Source organism: Periophthalmus magnuspinnatus, chromosome 4 (assembly GCF_009829125.3).
Source record: "Periophthalmus magnuspinnatus isolate fPerMag1 chromosome 4, fPerMag1.2.pri, whole genome shotgun sequence".
In the NCBI taxonomy this organism is placed as follows: Eukaryota; Metazoa; Chordata; class Actinopteri; order Gobiiformes; family Gobiidae; genus Periophthalmus; species Periophthalmus magnuspinnatus.
Genome location: NC_047129.1, coordinates 498,925 through 520,906, shown reverse-complemented (window position 1 = coordinate 520,906; position 21,982 = coordinate 498,925). Strand labels below are relative to the sequence as shown.

Sequence of the window (21,982 nt, the reverse complement as noted above, 5' to 3'; positions counted from 1 at the left end):
GCAGACTTTTCACTTAGACTCAGCTTGAGTGAGTTTAGTGGGGATTTAAAAAAACAAACCCTTCATGCATTACTGAAGCAGATTCTTGATTTACAGTTACAAGTTTAACATTTACTGGGTTACTGTATTTATATTTTATTTGATGTTCTTTTGTTCAGCCAGAGTTTGTTTATTTTACCTGACCATTTCAACTGCTCAATGAAAGTTTTCATGCGACATTGCTATGGCGTGTCTTGTCAGCTGATTTCCACAGGTTTTGGTGCTGTCCTTCTATCGGTTGGGGCATAGTGTTGTCCTGTGTCAATGATGTTTTCTGCTCTAGCCCTGTCCATAGTTTGTTTTTCTCTTTTGCACTGGTCAGAAATGGTTGATTTGACTTATTTCTGTTCTGTTCTACAACTGTGAATGAGCAGCTGAAAGAGTCAGATCAACAAACTCTGGTCTGATAAATAATCTGTTAAAGTTAATTATCAGAAAACCAAATGAGCCTACAAAGCAGCCTATCTGCATTACTGTTCCACACAGTTTAATACATTTCGGAATAGTATCTGGTCTCATTTCAAACTCTGATAATCTTCTCCATACAAAAAAGAACAGGGAAAGCTCATGGACTCTTCTTTGTTCTTTAGTCGCTGTTATGAGAGACATTAAACCACATATGGACCTTTATTGAATTAGACAGAAGATACAATCAGCAAAGCTCTGGGCTTGGCCACTTTAGGAAGAAAAGCTGAGTAGCATGTTTGAGACATTAGTACGGCTGGTATTGTCCTAACAGGCAAATGGGCTATAACAAAAGAATAACATACATTTCATAAACAATTAATAGAGGTAAATGTTAGTAGTGGTTGTAGTGGAATATAGTAGTAGTAGCAGCACTGAAATACACAATGATACAGAAGTAAATTGAAGATGCAATGTTTGTAAATGTTACTCAAACAATAATTTTGATGAATACAAAATGAATACGAAAGCTTAAGTAATATTACAAACTAATTAACAATACTATTACTGAGTTCTTACAGTATTCAAGCACATTGTATTCAGTTCAGTATAATATCTTAACTGTTTATCTGCCTTGACGCTAAATCCATCTCTGTGTATTTGAAGGTACGGCGATGTCCATGAAGCCCGATGCAGTGAAAACAACATCAGACGCCCACATTCACCACGCAAAAGACAGAAATAATGGGCTTTATAGTTCACTTAGAGACATTCAAACTCAGTGAACCCAGGGGAACATAGGCCTAGCTCAGAGAATACACAAAATGGTTAGCAATCCTAGCAGAACAAATAGCAGATTAACTACACAAATCTGCAGTGATAAAATAGATGTCTGACACAGCAGAATTTCAGTGAAAGAATAGAATTGGGATAAAGGGGATGTGAATGCACTAAGCTAACATAAGCCATAATCCACACACAACAACGTAATCTGATTACACCACTACAGCACACAGGAGTGGTCTGAAATACATGGAAATCAAGGTTCTCTCTTTAAAATGAGGTTTATAATGCAAAACTAACAATGTTGGTAGTTTATTCCTTGTTTGAGAATAATTTGAAGAGAGTGGTTTGTAATAAAAGGTAAAGGGAAATCAAATCCATTGCAAGTTACTGTAATATGGACCAATGTTGTTTTTCAGCTGTCAACAAATTATGAAATGTAAGGATATATATATTTTTTATAGATTCTTTTTCCAGACCAAGGTTTAGTTTGTTTTCATACCGGACAGTTTCATCAGCTCGCTAGCGCTCTTCCTCACAGTGATCATGCGATGCTGCTGTGACATGTCCAGTCAGCTGATTTCAACAGGGTTTGGGCCTGTCTTCTACCAGTGGAGGCAGGACAGCAGCGCCATCCACAGTTCAACTTGTTCAAGACAGTATCTCAGGTGTCTGTGTAAAAAAAACCTCCTCGCTTTAAGGTCCCGTGGGCATGTTTCCGTATTTCAATTGCTTCCTTAATACATGTTTGTGATTATTTATGTTTTGATTTGTTGTATTGTGATTTTAATGTCTTTCTTATTCTGTAAAGCACTTTGAATTACTTTGTGTGTGAATTGTGCTATACAAATAAACTTGCTTTGCTTTGTCCTCTGTCCCTGTGATGTTTGCTCCGTCCCAGTCCTGAATGTGGTTCTCTCGTTTACAATGGTCAGAAATGGCTGATTGGAGTTGCTTCTGTTCTGCTTTGTGTTTTGTTGCTCATGTGCACACCTTCACTGTTTCCTTCTCACATTCTGTCCTATGTTCCTTTTCCGTGCACTGAAAGCCCTCACTGTTTCCTCGATATGTTTTATTACAAGACAAATTCCATATATGAAATTACATTTGTGCTCCAGTTCTATTTTATCTTTTGCGTGGACGAGTAGTTGCCTGAGTTGTCTGTACGATTTTACTGGTGTTAATGGTGTTTTTTCACTGCCCTCTGCACTTTCTATGTATACTCCTTTATATATACCCTAATTTACAGTAACTCTACCATGGCTACACTCTTTAATTCTGTTTTATTTTTATTTTTGTTGCTCTGCTTTACCTTTTCCGGGACTTGTTATTTTAGCTCCAAAACGCTGATAATCAGATTTTTACAGCGAATGTAACTGCAGCCAATTCTAAGAAGGCCTATGTGTTTAAATATTTACTCATTTAGACATAGAACTAAATCAAGTTTTTGTTGTACATGTATGCTGGAGGTAGAAGAAAACTGAGCAGTATAAGTGTAAATAGTACTTTCACAAAAAATGCTTAGTATTTCATTTTTGCAGTTGCAGTTTTTTTTAAATTTGCGTTTGAACTGTTCAACGGTGAAGAGTGAATAGTCTCTGAAAGACCTCCTCCAGCTTTTCTTGGACTCCTTACAGACTGTCCTGTTGTCCTGTCTGTAGCTGGGTTGGTACATTCCCCTCTGCTCCTTACTGTTAGCAGCGTGCTGATAAGCAGCACTTTGGTTAGCACCTAGATACAGTGGTGCACAGGTGGGCAGGACCCACAACACCCTTTCCTGGGCTCCTAAGATGTTGACTTTAATGACCAATTTGTGTTGTTTGGTCTGAATTGGTCTGAATCGGTCTCTTTCTCTGGACCTTCTTGTGAGGGACTAGCTGGCTCTTGTAGTTGTTCACCAAGTCCTCCTTCTACACCTTCCTTGAGTTTTTCCTCCAGGGTTGACTGGGTTTTTGGTGTTTTTTGAAGTATTCTTTTTGGACCACAGCCTGGAGGATGGGATTGTGCTGCTGGACACTGGTGGTCCTGCTGGACACTGGTGGTCCTGCTGGACACTGGTGGTCCTGCTGGACACTGGTGGTCCTGCTGGACACTGGTGGTCCTGCTGGACACTGGTGGTCCTGCTCTCCATCTCTGGACAGTTCAGTGCAGGCCGGTAGACCATGTTATTTTTGAGATTGGCGCCTTCACAAATTGTCAGGCGAGCCATCCCAGATGTGATCTCGTCCATCATCTCTGCCATGTTGTTTTTCAGATGCTCGGCAGGTGGGACAGAGGTTGGCACTGCACTGGGAGTCCTTCTGTTTAAACCACTCCTCATTGGTTTAGATCAGGGTTTTGGGTACAACTCCCTCTGACCTCTCTGCTGGTGCGCTGACGGCATCTTGTTCATGTGCTCCATTGTATCTGTTTTCTCTTCTGTTGAGTCCAAGCTCTGAAATGTGTGGGAACAGGTCTAGAAGATGGCATAATGACTGAGGTCACTGCAGTCCAGGCAACACCATATATGACCCGTACCAACCGAGCCACTGGTACGGGTCATATATTTATATGAATATTGATTTACATTTGAATGTATTTTCATTTTATTTATTTATAGACTTCAGGCAAAGTCAACACACATTGGGAGCACTGATGCACAAACATGAAATAACATGGTGTGTTCAGGCATGGCCATGGCACCATGTGCAATATACAATACATTTTAAATGACTATAAAAACTGATTAGTATCATTTAAGAATGTGAAATTTGGCACAGTGACTCTTCAGGTGATCCAAAAGGGATAGAAGATACATAGTCTGAAAAGTTATAGCCATCAGTAAACAGGAAAGGTCACATTGTTTTAATTATGGCAAGAAGCTGGGCTAGACAGTTAACCCTTTAAGGACTGAGCACACTATAGACAAGTACAGCTCAACTAGACTTTTATTCTTTTGTAGCCATTAAAAGCATGTTAAAGGAAGTAGCAGAACATCTGTAGTTTTTCTTTGACACATTGAATAAGTGACTGGGAAAATCCCTGCGGCACCTGCCGGCACCATTTGTCATCTTTGAGGAACAACGGAGGCAGATTACCGTAATGACAGTAAAATATTTAAAGAGCCCCATGCCTCTGCTTTGAGATGCCGTTTGAATTTACACGAGAGCACAATTGTTGTTACGGTAATGGAAAGTCCGCAAGCGCGCTCTATTGGCGACGATAGCATCTGCCACTATAGGGTTAAGTCATAAGTAGTTTGAGTATAGATTAACATGTTTTTCGATACTTTTGATAACCCTACTGCCAATTACATACCAAATTAACATATTTGTAACATTTTGGTCTTTCACATACTGTATGTTTTTTTTTTTTTATATCAAGCATTAAATAGGGGGTTTATAACTGAAAATATTGGATATCCCTATGTTATTACTCCTCTATAAAGTCACCCAATCATAAGGTAGAGAAGAAAATAGTCTTAAAGTGGTTTAGCGTCTCATTTTGTTTTGCCTTGTTGTTGCTTTGTGTGTGTCTGTCTATCTGATTTCATATACAGCACACAGCCTCATATCCTGCCCATTTCACATAATACAGTGGGTTATTTTTAATGCCTACTTTATTGCTCTGAAACAAGACACGTTTTGCTTATGAGGCAATAAGACTTGAGTTTTATTTATGGGCCCTCTGCAGATGTGAGCAAAATGCCTCCGAGCAGCAAGTTCTGTTTCGGTCGTGACAAAAAAGATTAGTGCACAGTGATTGGCAAGGGTTAGTACTGCTCTTGAATGTGGATCAAAGGCGCCGTTTTCACTATTTCTCTAGGCTAAATGATGCATACTTAAGTTGAAGTAAAAACAGTCATCCAATTCACTAAACTATGACAAATCCACGTTTACACTAACTTGGTAAGCATTAGTTTTGTCACGATACTAAAATTTCAAACTTGATTTCGATACTAAGGAATAGACTCGATACTTAATACCGACTGTGATACCACAGTGATAATTAAAAACACTGTCACATGGTCTTATGTGTGTGTGATCCCTCAGTCATCCAGGTAGGTTCCATAGTGATCCATGGACATGTGATCTTATACTTGTTCTGATACAGCTCATCATTATGAAGATATTCAGGAAAGGTCCATTTCTGTCCTGTGAATGTGATTTTTTTAAGCATCAATACTTGAGTATCTAGTTTCAATACTAGGTTTAGTATTATTTTCAATTTGATTTGACAACTCTGGAAAGCACATAATTGTTTTCCCATATTCTGTAGGAATCTTGGCATTTTTCCAACACCAAAAAATGTTGTAAAAAGATCACAGTAAAAACAACCATTCTAAACTAGGGGGAGAATACTATAATGTACAGTTGTGCTCATAAGTTTACATACACTGACTCTTCCATTTTTTAGAGAATATGAATTACACAAAAAACTTTTCTTTTACTCGTGGTTAGTGGTTGGGTGAAGCCAATTATTATCAAACAACTGTGTGTACTTTTTCAAATCACAATGACAACAGAAACTACCCAAATCAAAAGTTTACTTACTGTCTTTTCCCCCTTTAACATCAATGACAGCTTGAAGTTGTTTGTGGAAATGGTGGATGAGGTTCTTGATTTTCTCAGATGGTAAAGCTGCACATTCTTCATGGCAAAAAGCCTCCAGTTCCTGTAAATTCTTTGGGGAGATCTGAAACATGCAGCTCATGCAAGCCAGCCAGAGCCTTGACTTTATTCTGCTGTAGCCAATGGCAGGTCGACTTGGCCTTATGGATCATTGTCATGTTGGAATGTCCAAGTATGTCCCAAGCAGACCTTTGGGCTGATGAGTGCAAATTCTCCTCCAGTATTTTCTGATAACATGATGCATTCATTTTGCCATAAATTTTGACTAAGTTTCCTGTGCGTGTATAGGTCACACATCCCTATAACATCAGCGATCCACCTCCATGTTTTACAGTAGAATGGTGTACCTTTCATCAGGCCTTGTTGACCTTTCTCCAGATGTAATGTTTATGGTTATGGCCAAAAAGTTACATTTTGGTCTCATCACTCCAAATGACTTTGTTACAGAGGTTTTGAGGCTTGTCTCTGTGCTGTTTGGCATACTGTACACGGGATGCTCTGTTGCATTTCCATAATAATGTCTTTCTTCTAGCGACTTGACTGTGCAGTCCATTTTTTGCATCATATTGTGCATCTTGAAACAGCCATACCACTTTTTTTTCCAGAGAGTCCTGTATTTCTGCTGAAGTTATTTGTGGGTTTTTCTTTGCATCCCAAACTATTTTCCTGGCAGTTGTGGCTGACATCTTGTTGGTCTACCTGACCTTGGCTTGGTTTCAACAGAATCCCCCATTTTCCACTTCTTAATTAGTGTTTGAACATTTCTGATTGGCATTCTCAATTCGTTACATATCTTTTTATATCCCTTTCCTGTTTTATACAGTTCAAATATCTTTTCCTCCAGATATTTGAACAATTCTTTTGCTTTCCCCATGACTCAGACTCCAGAAACGTCAATGTAGCACTGGATGAAAGATGCAAGGGTCTGTCAGGAGCCCAGAAACTTTTATGCACACACACTGATCACAGGCAAACAGATCAGAGGATGTTACCTTTAGCAGCCATTCAAACCTATTTGTGTCAACTTTTGGACATGTTATCCGCCAATATTACCGGGGTATGTAAACTTTTGATCAGGGTCATTTGCGTAGTTTCTGTTGTCATTATGATTTAAAAAAATGTCTGATAATAAATGGCTTCACCCAACCACTAACCATGAGTAAAAGAAAAGTGTTTGTGTTGTGTTATCATTCATATTCTTGTGCCAGAGTATGTAAACTTATGAGCACAACGGTAATACTTGGAGTAACGTCCATAAAATCTGCCCTTTCATTTTATTATTAATGTGATCAGACAAAACAATGCAGATGAATACATCATATTTCTAAAGGGGAAAATAAAAGTTTATAAAAATGAATTCAAAACTACAGGCCCATACCTGATACGTGTTGTCAAAGCTGTCATACATAAACCGTGTGATGAGAGATGTCTTCCCAACTGCAACAAATGAGAGAGAAAGACAGTGGTTAGTCAAAGGGAACTGCCATGTTACAGCCTCAGTCCGGACACTATTGCTAAAGGCAGCAGAAGAGGATTGTGGGTAATGCAGGTTTGTGTCCTGGTTGCTGCTGCCTCTGCCCTGCGAGCTCATAATGTGTGAACGGGGGACAGAGAGGTCAGATCTGACATACGCTCCACTTGTAACTACATCTGCAGCTTTAGGCATCATGTTCTGTGCAGTACTGTATCTAAACAACAGGGTGTACTTGTTTGCTTATATAGGCATAAAATAATAGGAGACATCATATAGGCATAGGGTATGTAATATCGGTCTTATATTGTCCAACATAATGGGACAATTTGGTGTGAACTTGTGAACACTCAATTTTCCTTTCAGACAATTTCGATAGGAATTGTCATAAATCAAAATTCTGATAGTTTTCGGAAGTTGTTAATATCCATTACTTTATTGGTGATTTCAAGATCGGCTTTTACAATGTTTTTATTTTCTCCTTTTCATTGGCGCCCTGTTCAAATACAGAAAACACACACAAAAAAGAAAAAAAAGCTAACAAATAAGTACATGCGTCCATTTAAAACATTAAAAACAGGTGCAGGTGTGAGCAAAGATGTTCCTCACCAGATTACCAAACTACATTTGTGGCACCAAAATATCCAGTTTTCATGTCCTTGGAATATCTTTGGGAAACAAAATAACCAAAAGCTCTTCTTCCCATTTCGGTGCTGGTGTATCCAGTTTTTAGACTTATACAATCATGAGATGGCGTATTATAAGTTCCTGTATCAGTGTTCATGACTTCCTTCACCCCAGACACCTTCTACAGCTCATGAGACCACACAGAAGCTTTAATCAGTTCCAAGTTTGATAAGGATTTTTCCTGGATGATTAACAGTACAGTACACTCACCAGCAGTAAACCACTTCTTAACATTCAACAAATGGGTCCTGATATAGTGAGAAAGTGCTTAAAGGTCCTGTACCTGACTAGGCCACCTGCAAAACCAAAATACACTGGGCAATTCCCATTGACGCAGTTTGTTGTAGAGCCACAGAATTCGGTACACACATCCGTCAATCCGGAATAAAAATTCCAAAAGTCAGCATTAAGTCAGCATCTTTCCTGACGTATTTTAACTATTTCCTCCGAGGGTATTTCAGTGACAAGCCTGAAAATCACTGTATGTCATCTAGAGAAGTGGGACATCAAAAGTTATCCAATTTATTTTGAGAACTATCACGTTTTAAGCATGGCAAAGAAACATTTCATTTTAATATTTTTTTAGCTCCAAAACTGATGACAATCCGATTTTGAGTGTGCTTGTAACTGCAGCCATGTATGAGTAGGCATGCATATTTAAATCTCTACTCATTAGGACAAAGCACATGTAACTGATTTCATTTTTGCAGTTGTAGTTTTTTATTTGCATTTGAACTGTGCATCACAGTGAAGAGTTAATAGTTCATAGACCTCAAAGACCTCCTCCTTTTCCTGGACTCCTTACAGACTGTCCTGCTTGTAGCTGGGTTGGTACATTCCCCTCTGCTCCTATTGTAATGCTTCATAGAGAGTTTGTCCATGACCGTGTCCCAATTCACCAGTGCCCTTAAATGTGCCCTATGTTTCCATGGAGATTGACCGTAGCGAGCATCCGAGTACACTTCGCGTACTGCTATATCCCATTCAAATGTAAGTACTGGTTTACGTCACCTACAATAGTGTGACATGAAACTGTTAAAATCTGAGTAAAGATCTATATGAGGTGACTCAACCTTAGTGAAGTCCTGTTAATTTGCGTTTACAGTAATCACTGTGTAACTAGCGAAATGTTGATTAGCAGCATGATAATTAGCAGCACCTTGGTTAGCAGCATGATGATCCAGACCACTGGATGTTGACTTTAATGACTAAATGTGGCCAACTGTTGTTTCAGACTGGCCTCTTCTTCTGGACCTTCTCGTGAGGGGCTGTCTCTTCTACTGGTTCGCCATGTCCTTCTTCCACGCCTTTTATGAGTTTTTTTTCCCAGGGTTGACTGGGTTTTTGGTGTTTTTTGAAGTATCCATTTTGGACCAATGCCTGGAGGATGAGATCGTGCTGCTGGACACTGGTGGTCCTGCTCTCCATCTCTGGACATTTCAGTTCAGACCAGTATAACCTGTTATGATTGGTGCCTTCACAGATTGTCAGCATTAGCTCCATCTTTAGGGAGTACCAGGTTGGCAGAGTGGCTGCTCGATGCTGCTTGCGGCTTTAATTTTAATATACTCTTGTCAAGATAAATGCTCTTTACATGATCCATTGTATGGTAAAAAGCTGTGAAATATAATCTATTCATTTTACATAATATTTTCTCAGGTAGTAACTAATTGATTGCCAGGGTTACCTTTTTCTTCCAATCTGGAACACAATTACAAAGAATCATGGGAAGTCAACTTGATTCTCTGCATGGTAAGTTTTCAAAAGTGACAAAAATTAAAATAGTAGCAAATGGTAGAGATTGGAGAACAATAAGGAAACTGTATGACACTATACCAGACTGTTTCTGAATGGGTGGCATGGTGCAATATCATTAGAGTGGCAGAAAAGAGTAAGTCGGTGGGGCTAAACCTTCAAACTAAAATATGTTCCTGAGTCACTGCATTACGCCATAGCCAAAAGATAAAAGACTGTCCAATGTACCAAGTCGATCAAACCCAGAGACAAACTACAGTCAAATAGAGAGAATCATTATAAAGGGAGGCCATGGTCGTCACTGACAAATCACTTTCAGTCATGCTCCTAACATGTCTGTTCAACAATAATTCATCATTTGGGCCTAAATAGATGTGCATAAGAGGAGCGGTGCTGTGGTTGGACAGGGCTGAAGTCTTGACAAATGACTTGCGTGGTTGGAGATTGTATTTTGCCTGTGGTTTATTAATGATCGTATGGGGAGAAAGGCAGAGCAAGGAAAACACAATGACTATCAATCAGATCCTTTTATATACATTAGGCATCTGTAGCAGAGACAGTGTGTCCATATAAGTCATTTTAAACTGATTTCACGCAGATACAGATAGTGATGATGTTTAATTATAAAGGCTGCCACATGGAAGTACACCAGTTATCGTATAATTACAATCCTCGAAAGTGAATTATTGATCAAATTTATGTATGTTCTGCAGCGATTGAAAGGCGTTTAAAGGAGAACTATGTAAATTTTCAAGTGGAGGGGCGCTAGCATAGAGATATTGCTTTGTGTAGAATGTTTCACAGTATGGAATTACAATTTATCTTTTATTTTGGGTAGTTTTAATGCTCAAAAAAACCATCCAAAACAACAAAGTACAGTAGAAGATTCCAGAGAAAATGTCAATGTTGTGATGTGTGTGGGGGCAGAGCCGGGGCAGAGGTTGCGGAGCTTTGGTATCAGTCTGTGCATATGACAGCGGTGAGACAGTGCATTGATATGATTTAGTATTCCTCATTGAGTTTATGCTCCAGCTTCATTAGTGTTAGCAAATGTCTTTTAATTTTAGACTAATTGCCTGCGTCTCCACTTTGCTTTATAACAATCACACTGTCTGATGCACCGTTGTCATTGTGCTAATTAAAAAAAACACATCTTTATTTTGCACATTCATTCACACATAGGAGGATCATTTAACACATCACAGGCTCCATTTGAGTTATCATCACCATCAGGACTAATGAGACAATCAGACACAAAAGGATAGTGCTTTAGAAAGATAATGAATGAAAGACAGTTATATTCAAGAGATTACGAAAACAATCATTTTCCACTCTACAATCTTAACAGTCAATAAGATATTAATAGCCTCCTACATTGTACAATATTTCAAGTATTAGAATCCCTGAAATATTGTGCGCATTGCCACATCGTGCTACCCAGAATACTTCAACAAACAATGTCCTACTTTTTAAAAGTGGCTTAACTTCCTCTATCAGTTTGGCCAGATTTGAAAACATAGGACCCATTTAGGTCAGGTTAATATGCTGGATTCATCTTGATAAAGTCCATGTTTAGGCTAAATTTAACCTTGGTTTAGTCCTGGTTCAGCCCTGGTTTAGTCCTGGTTCAGCCCTGGTTTAGCCCTGGTTTAGTCCTGGTTTAGTCCCGGTTTAGTCCTGGTTCAGCCCTGGTTCAGCCCTGGTTCAGTCCTGGTTTAGTCCTGGTTTAGTCCTGGTTTAGACCTGGTTTAGACCTGGTTTAGACCTGGTTTAGACCTGGTTTAGACCTGGTTTAGACCTGGTTTAGACCTGGGTTTAGACCTGGTTTAGTCCTGGTTTAGTCCTGGTTTAGACCTGGTTTACCCCCGGTTCTGTCCTTGACAGGTCCCATTTTGTTATAGTCCCAGGCTTTTATTCTGATTTAGTCCTGAGTTTATCTTAAATGTGTGAAAGCAGACTATTTTCTGAATTGGCACTTGTTTTACTAAGTTGGCCAGTAAAGTGTGTGTGAGTAGAACATGTTAAGAGCTGGAGCTGACTCATCCTCCACAGGACACTGTCTCTGAGGCTTAGAGAACTGTGTGTTTTCAAGTGTATTCTTGAGTGAATGAGGACTATACAAAAGCTATGAATAAGGCCTCAACAACATGCATCACCTGTACAACCTTTTAGCTAAACCAGGTCAAGAATACTAAAATTTCAAACTTAATTTTGATAAGAAATAGACTTATCCAATATTGATATCCAATCGCAATTCAGATACCGTGATGATAAATAAAAACACTTTTTTCAAAACTCCGTACCTTTGCTGTAGGACCTGCCACCCTTTTTTATAACCTACAAAAAAAAAGAAAGTGAAAAAAAGAAAAGACAAGAAAAAAAAGTCATCAATCAGCTGTAGCTACTGGGTCTACTGAGCTGAGACAGTCTCCCTAAAGGGTCAGAGGATTGCCTCACTCACAATTGTCATCCTGATCAGCACCCCCTTCAGGACGGGACCAGGAAGACGGCCCACTGCCCTTCACTGTACTGATTCTATCTGGCAAAAACAATTAACAAAGAAAAGCAAAGGAGCAACAGAAGGAGAGGGAAGGAAGGAGAAAAGGGAGTATATTAAAAAAAATAAAGAAAATGAAAAGCTAAAAAATCTGAACTTCACAATTTTTTTCTCTTTTGTTTTTTTTTCTTTAGTTTTTTCACACACATTTACACTCCTGTATAAGAAGATAAGAAGAACAGACGTCATTCTTATTGTCTCGTCACCCCCTTCAAACCTGGATGTATGCACCTCCTCTTCCCTCAAATTAAAATGTCTAATGACTTTTATTGTTTGTATTGTCTCTAATACCACAATTAAAAATACATAAATAAATAAATAAATAAATAAATAAAAACAAACTCTTTAATTAGACAATAGACTATGATTTTCAACATTAAATCATAGTGCTTTCTTTTATATTAGCACGTGGTCATGCGTGTGCAATACTTCAGTGGTCCAGGGAGGTACATAAAGGTAGAGCAGAGCCAAGTAAAGAGTATTTTCTCTCAATTGAAACATGAATTTAACCAGAAACACAAAGACTAAACTAGATTAACTCAGATCTAGAACTTAACTGTGTCTAAACTGATTCTCCATTATCAGATAAAATGGTTCCTTTAATCCAATAAGTATTTTTCTCTAAGCCAAAAAGACAACTGCATTGATTATTAGAGCCACATTTTGCCAAGACAACACTGCAGGCCCGTGGTTTGTGAAAATGTAATTAAAGAAAGACGAGGACGAGGCTCAGTTACGCTTTAGGCTGAAATGATTGGGGAATCGCTCAGTCATGGCGGCCTAATGAGAACTAATTAAAGAGGCAGATTTGTGATTACGTTTCAGAACACCTCCCTCTGCTGGAGTAAGGATTAACATGGATTTAAATAATAAGCAGCCTTAGTCAGACAGAAAGTTGTCTTATATACTGTAAGAGTAATGTAGCATTTTAAATACTACACACTGAAACAGGCTTCAACAAGCAGGAGAGGTGGTTGTAGTTTTGACGATACTTGTACTAAATACAAGTACACACCAGTTAAAAACCTAAACTAAGCCAGAACAAATATATGACTTAACCAATTCCAGACCTAAAACCAGTACATAAATCAGAAGTAAAACAGGGCCAAAGTCAAACAAAAACTGGACTAAACAAAGACTAAACCAGGGCTAATTCACTGCTAATTTAACCAGACTGCAAACCCTAATTAGACCTGGATGAACTAGGATCAACCAGCAATATAGAGCAAGACCAAACTAAACCAGATCCAAACCAGGACCAACTCCAGTGCTACCCAAGATTTGACTAAATATTGATTGACACAGGTACATGATTTTTTTTTTTGATTTTTTTTTAGAATAATTTAGCTCTGTACTTCCTGTCATTTTCAACTTTTCTTTACAAACTGTCACAGCACTGGTGTGAAAATATAGGATAAATAATGACCATATATATAATACAGGATAAATAAAAACATGAACACATGTCATATGCACTTTAACCAGGACTAAACCAGGGTTATCTGAACCAGGACCAACAGGAGCCAAAATCCAGGACTTGATCAGGACTAAAAAAATGCTTGGTGGGCTGGTTATTAGACTTGAAGCATTGGTGAAGTATTTCTCAGGTCTTAACCCCATACAGTGACAGTCTTTTCCAGTGTGGGCAAAGCAGCTCTTATTAACCACTCATCTCTGGTGGCGTTTAATGACTTCTCCCACAGAGCCCTGGCCTGTCGCAGAAATGTCTCATCCTGACATTTACGCACACTGGAGCTTTCTCCTCAGCGTGACCACCTATTGATTACTGTTTAATTAATGCTGAGCAGGAGCACGCACACCAATGATGGGTCTCCATGCTTCTTGGGGACTTATATTAATTTCCTGGAGACTGATGCTTACCATAAACCCATATCTAAACTTTAAATCGTGTTATTGATGTAATAGTACAAAAATGTTAACTGTGGACTAAAGTATTACATGCATTTCAGAACATGTTTGTAGAGGTCGAGAGACTAGAGATTTTTCATGACCAATGCCATGACTGTTGCCGACACTACAGAACCCCCAAATTATATGATTTAAAATCCCAACTAACTCAATTACTGTCCCAGTGCACTGCTTTGCATAATAAAAGTAATAATAAAGTATTATTCATAGAAATTATGTTTAAACATCCACAACTTTTTCTACTCACTGACTAACTAGGGAGCATTGTGACCACAATCACATTTAGTACAGTGCCTTCTTCACACTACAGTGTGCTTGTGTCTTCTATACAGTTCTGACACCTGTGGATAATTATGTTCTAATTTGCACATTTTAAATCGCAATTAACATCTACAATCACTCAATAAACTAAACAGTCTGCTGACTTCCGTGTTAGAAAACTGCAGTTCCCAATGAGTGCTCGTCACAACAAAGAGCCGTGTGGCTGTCGGCTCTTCTTATGGATAACTGCAGATCATGCTAGCGGAGAGCAGATTTTTTTTTTTTGTACCAAAATGACTATGCCATGCTGTGAAAACCTACGTGTATCATCAATTAAGGAAATAAAATTGAAAAACTAAGTAACTACAGAGCAGTGGGCATATGCCAGTGGTGAAAATGGGCACTAATCGGCAACATTCCATTAAATATTGCTCAAACATGCACGAATCGCTCCAAAAACAAGTTCGAGAGGTTAAATGAAAAGAGGAAACAATTATAACATGGTTAAAAGCTCTGAAAAATCCATTTTGCATAATAGGTTTAAGATAAAGCTTTATGTCTGTTGGACAGTATATTGGTCTATGTCTAGTCTAGACTTCTGAGATGTTGCGGCTTTATCAAGACTCTATGACTGGATATTATGCAGACATCTTTGTGCTACCAGTGTAATAATTGCAGCCTTTGTGATTAGCTAATTGCAACCATTCAAATGATTATTTCCACTCTAACACAATAGAACTTGTAGCCCTAAGCAATGTCCTTGATTGAAATATATTCAAACAGTAAACATTATTATTCCAAATATAGTCAATGATAGAAGTCCTGTGGCAGCACACACAGAGTGGACCATGGTGCAGAGTTATTTGAGGTGGGGTGACTGAGGGTGTTTCCATCACACTTACATAAGCTCTTAAATCTTTAACCTCCTCCTGAGGCTGCTGATGCTGCTGTGTGAACTCAGTGACATCTGGGCCTTGTCCTCGACCTCAGCCACTTGTGAGTACAGAGAGACAAGGACACAATGATGCTTTGATTGCAATTTTAAAAAGGAAAAACCTGAACAAACATTCCTAGTAATCACTGTCAGCACTGTCTATTTGGATCAGATACACCACCTGTGCCTTTTTTGTGTAGAATCTGAATATAATTTTAACTAAACAAAACAAACAAAGATATAACAAAATATGCACATCTACACTCCAAAGCTGTTGAAAGTTTTTATAATGCAAATTAGTTGAATTTCAGATTTCCATGTAAATATGGATCACAAATTCAGTTTTGTTTTAAAATGTAGCTATTAATCAATGACTCTACTCTCATGGTGGTAGGTTAACTCTGTAGCCACAGCTGCCCTGGAGTAAGCTGACTGAAGCGAGGTTGTCAATCTATGCCATTGGCCTCTCGGATCATCACTAAGCTCTAACACACTCATCACTCTTTTAGCTGCCACATCACTACAGTGGTAGCTGTGGTTATGTTTGATCACCCTTTTATTAAGAGTGCCTTAATAAAACTCCAGCCCAGAGGCAGCAGCTCAATGCTCACTTCATGAAACAGTGATTTATAAACATAGACAGTTTTCTCTTAATAAAGTCTCCATTGGATGCACTCTTTCAAACTTGGAGTGAGTTAGCAACATGTGGGCCAATTAGCAGAGAGGAGCGTGTCCGTGAATCAGCCGTACGTGCACGCTCCTCAGCAGGACTCCTCATCAGAGCGCCCTCTAAACACTGCTTTATGGTGCGCTAAAGGCCCTTCACAGCTGCCAGCGCATTAGAGCGGGCTGCCTCCTGTCGCTCCTCTGCTTGGCTACAGAAAATTATCCAGTTAAGGAGCTCATCTCAACCACACTGTGCAACAGAGAAGGAAGGAGGAGGTGAAAAGGCCAGGGCGAAATTGGAAAGGGCACAGGTGGAATTGAAATAGGAAACTAATCACTTCTAATTTAACATGAAAAAAATTATTAAAAGTTGTCTAGGATGTTCACTAGGGTTGCAAAATATTTGTATGTTTTAAACATATCCATAAATATATTGTAACAGCTATTTTTGTTTAAAGGGAGGGTTTGTAGAATATTTATGTCAAAGTTCACAAACATAACCTATCTGTGTCCCCAGATACAACATAGACCTGTTCAAATGTAATATAGATTTGTGTTGGTGGATTGGTAGATTTCTTAATTACAAAAATATTGGACATAATGGCCAAATAGTTTATGATATCATGAGGATAAAACCCTTTCTCTCGACATATGGTCCAAATCTTCACCGGTGAGACTCGCTTGAACAAAAAATGCTTTAAATATTGATATATAATATTATTGTAGTTTATATTTTAACCTTTGAGTTGAAAATTACACAATTTTAATTACACACATAATGTGAAATGCAAAGCAGATTATTTTGACCACTTTTATTGCTGCCTGGAACCAGTCAATAATTGGGAGGAACAGCAGTTTTTGTGCATTTTTTTTTTTTTTTTTGTGTAGTATCAAATACTTATGTTTGTGTCACTGAGGGCATAAAATGCAGCATTGAAATCCATTCAAACTATTGTTTGGCGTGTTAACATAATATATGCATTTTTATATATGCATGCTTCTAACTGAGCTTCTGATTTAAAAGTGATCATATTTACTGTTCTCTACCAGGTGACACCTTTTTGAACATGTCCAGTCTATGGCAAAGTAAACCTTTTCCCCATTATAATCATATGAGGACATCCCATCAGGTAGTGTCATCACAGAGGCTGAAGGTGGGGTAAACCTGTTTGTTTGAGTTGCAGAACACTCTGACTGTGCTTAATAGTACAAATGTGATTTTTTTGAGAGCTGCCAGAGGGTTAATCAATATAACAGTGTGAATAACTGACAATACCATAACCACAAGACAAGATTTGGATATTGTCCCTAGTTACGATGTCAAGAAATAAGGAATAATGAAGAATGCAAAAAGTACATGAACTGACTGGAGCAGTAGAATATTTGAAACACCGGTGCTTCTAGTTAAAGACAACTGCTCTCTCCTTCTCATACTAGACCACCGGCTCACTTTAAATAGTTCCGGTGTTCACGCTACATAAAATCAATATATGCCCTCGCTGAGACACACCCATAAACATGATAAAGTTACACCTTATTCTTTAATGGCCATTTAAGTCTGATCATATCAAAGTGGTGTTGATGCTTGGGGCTGTAGGCCAAGCAGCAGGTACCATCAACCAATCAGAGCGTAGCAAGCTTCCTATATGCCCTACAGAGAGGAGGATAAAAATAGGGAGTTTGTTCTTTGCACAGGATGGCAGAGTGGATCTATGTAATATTTATCAATGACTCAACTGCAGAAGTGAACATTTATAAGAGGAAAGGGTTTGGAGCAGATACAGATATGTGGGAGACTTTGAGTTTATTCATAGTTCCAACAGCAGGCATTGAAAACCCAACAGGAGGATGGCAAACAGCAGATGGCATAAAAATATAGAAGTTTAACCAAACTGCACATAGAAAGACAAGCAAGTTTATAAACAGCAATACAATACAACTGAACCGGAGATGCCATTAGCTGTCATCATACACAGAGGACACATAAAGAGCCATGAGTCAGAGCTAATTCTGCTTTCTGACACAAATGAAAACATGAACAAGTCCTACATTAGGCTTGGGTTGATCTTGGTTTTGCGCCAGTTTGATGAGTAAATGAAGGCATGTGCATTTTTTGTTCATTAACGGAGCATATTGGGCCAAAAAGTATATTCAAATATCACTAAAATATCATTATAGCAATACAAAACAGTTATTCAATATTGCACATTTTTCATGTTGCCCTAATTGTGAATAATTTCAACATTATTGTAGTTGACAATAGAGCAGATTGGCACTGTATTTCATGTTAAATCTGGGTTTGGATGTGAGACTTAATCTAGAAACTCTTTCAAACTCAGTGATAATTTACCAACACCGGAAAGGCAAGAAAACGTACCCCTATGCCACACTCTCTAAAGATATTAGAAACAGTGTCTTAGCAACTGGCTGCCTCTTTTAAATAAGAAAAAGTCATTATTTTTATCTCTAGACTGACAGGCTGATATTATGAGCAAACAAAGTCGTTCCCAATAGGCCGAGTTATAACTTTTTTATTAAATCCACAACTGAGTTCAGCCAGACTAAGTGTGGGGGCTGCAGTGAGCTGTGATTCAGGGTTAAAATGCAAACCAGTGAAGAGCAGAGGAGAGACACAAATGTAAAATGTCCATGTTCTAAATGAGCTCCAGATGACTGATGAACTCTGGGACATGGACTGATCATCACTACCAAAATATTGATTTGGAGAAGTTTAATATCTTACCCACTTATGTTCAAGTGAATGTACGGGGTACTGGGGAGATATGATTTGTAATGTGTATTGAAATTTTCAAATACCAGAATTTTCAGCAAACTGTGTGCTTATATTATGAATTTCTGTTGTTACTAGAAAGTTACGATACAAGGAACAGGAACAGACTCGATACTAAGTACCAATTCTACCATGGTGATAATAAAAAAAATACTTTACTTGGACAATAGAATGACTACATTCAGTGATAGTATTTTCTTTTATATTACCATGTGGTCTTATATCTGTGTAGTCCCTCGGCCGTGCAGGTAGGTTAATTCATTCAAAAGCTGTTACGATATGCATCTCGATACAGTGCACTTTCAATTCAATAAATACGATACAATATATTTCCAAACAATTCAATACTATTCAGGGAAAAATAAAGACTTTCGGGACCCTTAATGACCAACCCCATTTTACACAAAAAATAAACATTTTAATGGCGCAATTATCTTGTATTTAATGAAGATGAATGAATTTAAGAAGGTGCATTTTGTTTAATGCGTTTTACTAATCAGAAGAATATATCAAATGTTACACTGGTCAGTATAATTCATCCACAGCTTATACAAGCTCAATATTTACATGTACACAGGGACATGTGCTGCTCTAAAGGATCACAACATATCAACTAAATCACAACTGTGATAGTAAAAGTCTTTGTTAAACCACTATCTGTGCAAATCTAATATAAAATACATCTAATTTAATCATCAAAACATCATCAAAGTCAGCACCTGGATTTAACTAAGCAAATAGGTCCTCTCCTCCTGCAGTTGGTCAGGTCTATGTTCAGCAACAGTCTGTGCTCAAAGAATGAGGTCAGCTGACGTCTGAATATACTGAATGACCAGGTTATTCCATCAATGGATTGTTTCTTCCCTGATGACACTGGCATATTCCAAGATGACAATGCCAGGATTCATCAGGCTCAAATTGTGACAGAGTGGTTCAGGAGCATGAGACATCATTTTCACACATGGATTGTCCACCACAGAGTCCAGACCTTAACCCCATTGAGAATCTTTGGGATGAGCTGGAGAAGACTTTTAAGGAAACACTGAATTAAGGCAACACTGGATGGAAATGAATCTTGTGACATCGCAGAAGCGAAATCAAAACAATGCCACAGCAAATGTGTGCTGTGATCAAAGCTAAAGGCGGTCTGACGAAATATTAGAGTGTGTGACCTTTTTTCTTTGGTGGCTTCTTTTTTTTTGGCCAGGCAGTGTGTCTGTTTTTTCAATACTTTTCACAACTCTAGTCCCTATGACTGCTTTTCATTGAATGTAAATGTACCTGCTGTGGAAAGTCGTCTGAAACTACACTGAGGCTAATTATAACAAAGAATTACAGGTGACACAACAGTATCTACAACGTCTTTTTTAATTGAATGTTTTGGGAAATTTGCTAAATTAGACCACTGATTAATATGTCAGAGAAACCAACCAAAACCCTGCAAAGAGGATGAAGAATGTGAAATCAAAAATAAAAAATGTACAATTTTGTAATTTATAGTACCCTTTGGTTTTCAGTAATACAATAACCAACAAAAAACATCAGCTCAAAAGTATTTTGGCACAAACCCAGCTTTCCTGTACATCTACCCAAGATAAAAGATAAAAGCCCTTGTTAAGAAGCCCCCATAATGCACATTTGAGTCTTGTCCTTAATCCTGATTGATTTTCTATGCGTCTCACCCGGACAGCACCTGAACAAACTGCCAAATGAACTCTCTCCGTTCAGGACACGTGCGCTCGCTTTGAATAATAGATGGACATGCTTTCAAAGTCAACAAAGGCCACCCTCTGCCCACACAGTGCACTCACAAACCCATTTGGTCCTGTCTGAGCCTAATGAGGCGTGTGCCTATCCCCTCAGCAGCACAGGTGGAGGCAGAGGAGAGGGAGAGACTTCTGCCCCAAGAAACAACACAAACTCATCCATATCTGCTCCAGCCCCAAGGCTCAGGCACAGAGGAGACAGTTTAATGTTGAAATGAATTGTGTTGTCTCAGGGCAGAGGGGCCAGAGGGCAGGACTAATGAAAACAGCAAGTGCAACCTCAGGAGATTGGACTTCTGTAGTGCAATCGACAATTAAAATAAAGCTAAATCTTGACTAAACCATAGAAAAATCATGACTAAACTTAACCCACATTGTAAGGATTACGTAAACCAAAACCTCAATCAACACAGGAGAGGGTTAGACGCATAGACTGTATCCATCGACTCTGACTCATTTCACTTTCTATTGAAAAAAAAGTCATCCCTCTCTCTGTAACTGCTGATGTCAGGCTTGTCATTTTGGTCTCTTTGTAAGCCACTCCATCCTGGGTTTTTAATTTTGCCATTTTGTCCCTAAATCATGACATGAACATTAATAACAGACAAATCAGGTGCCTTCGTTCCCCAGGGTTTCTCCCACAAGCACTAGCTGCAGGTTTGTCCCCAGCCAAAAGAGCGGTGTGGGTGGGAAGGAGCGTTACTTTCAACCATCAGGCTCCTGATTGGCACTTTGGTTGCTATAGTAACAAATTTGGAATCGAGTTCTATATTTCAAGTTCTGGCTGCGAGTGTTATAACTACCAACCTCCATAAACTTCATTTGGCTGGAGCTGAACGTCACTTCACTTCTTTATACAGTCTAGGGTTAGGAATAAGTAACTTTGGGGGTTTACTGATAATATAAAACTGGACCTGGTAGATATGTAACATGTAGTGAAGTTTACAAGGTTGTTGAGTATGTAGACACACTCGAAAAGCCCATGGCCAGCTTAAACTTAAGACTTTCAATGTAAAATATTACAAGTATCTAAAATTGGAATTGGAAATGCAAAGATTACAATCCCCAAAACATATAGTTTGAAACACACGGATCTTGTCTTAAATGGGGCACTTGTCCTCTCTCTACACGATAAAGGCAACAAAATCACAGCTTATCTCTAATAAGGTAAACAAGCGTAATATGATGAGTGGATGTGCTTAGTCATGGTGTAAAACAGGTGTTGTGTTCTAAATGTGTGGAGACGTTAAACGCTGCTGTGTCATTGGGCCCACTCTCAAAATGTGATTAGCCCCGCCCACACAGGATCAATACTGCAAACTGAGAAC

General features: G+C 38.6%; 2 protein-coding genes across 2 annotated transcripts in view; one reads left to right on the top strand and one right to left on the bottom strand.

Moving 5' to 3' along the window:
* Positions 1–21,982, top strand: part of zbtb11 (zinc finger and BTB domain containing 11) — a 505,104-nt gene that overhangs the window by 431,833 nt on the left and 51,289 nt on the right. The window lies entirely within an intron of this gene.
* The window catches only part of rab6ba (RAB6B, member RAS oncogene family a), a 48,990-nt gene that overhangs the window by 10,426 nt on the left and 16,582 nt on the right, over positions 1–21,982 (bottom strand). Inside the window, exon 2 of the mRNA XM_033964856.2 lies at positions 7,216–7,274. Within this exon, the coding sequence (XP_033820747.1) occupies positions 7,216–7,274 (59 nt within the window). The remainder of the gene's footprint in view (positions 1–7,215; positions 7,275–21,982) is intronic.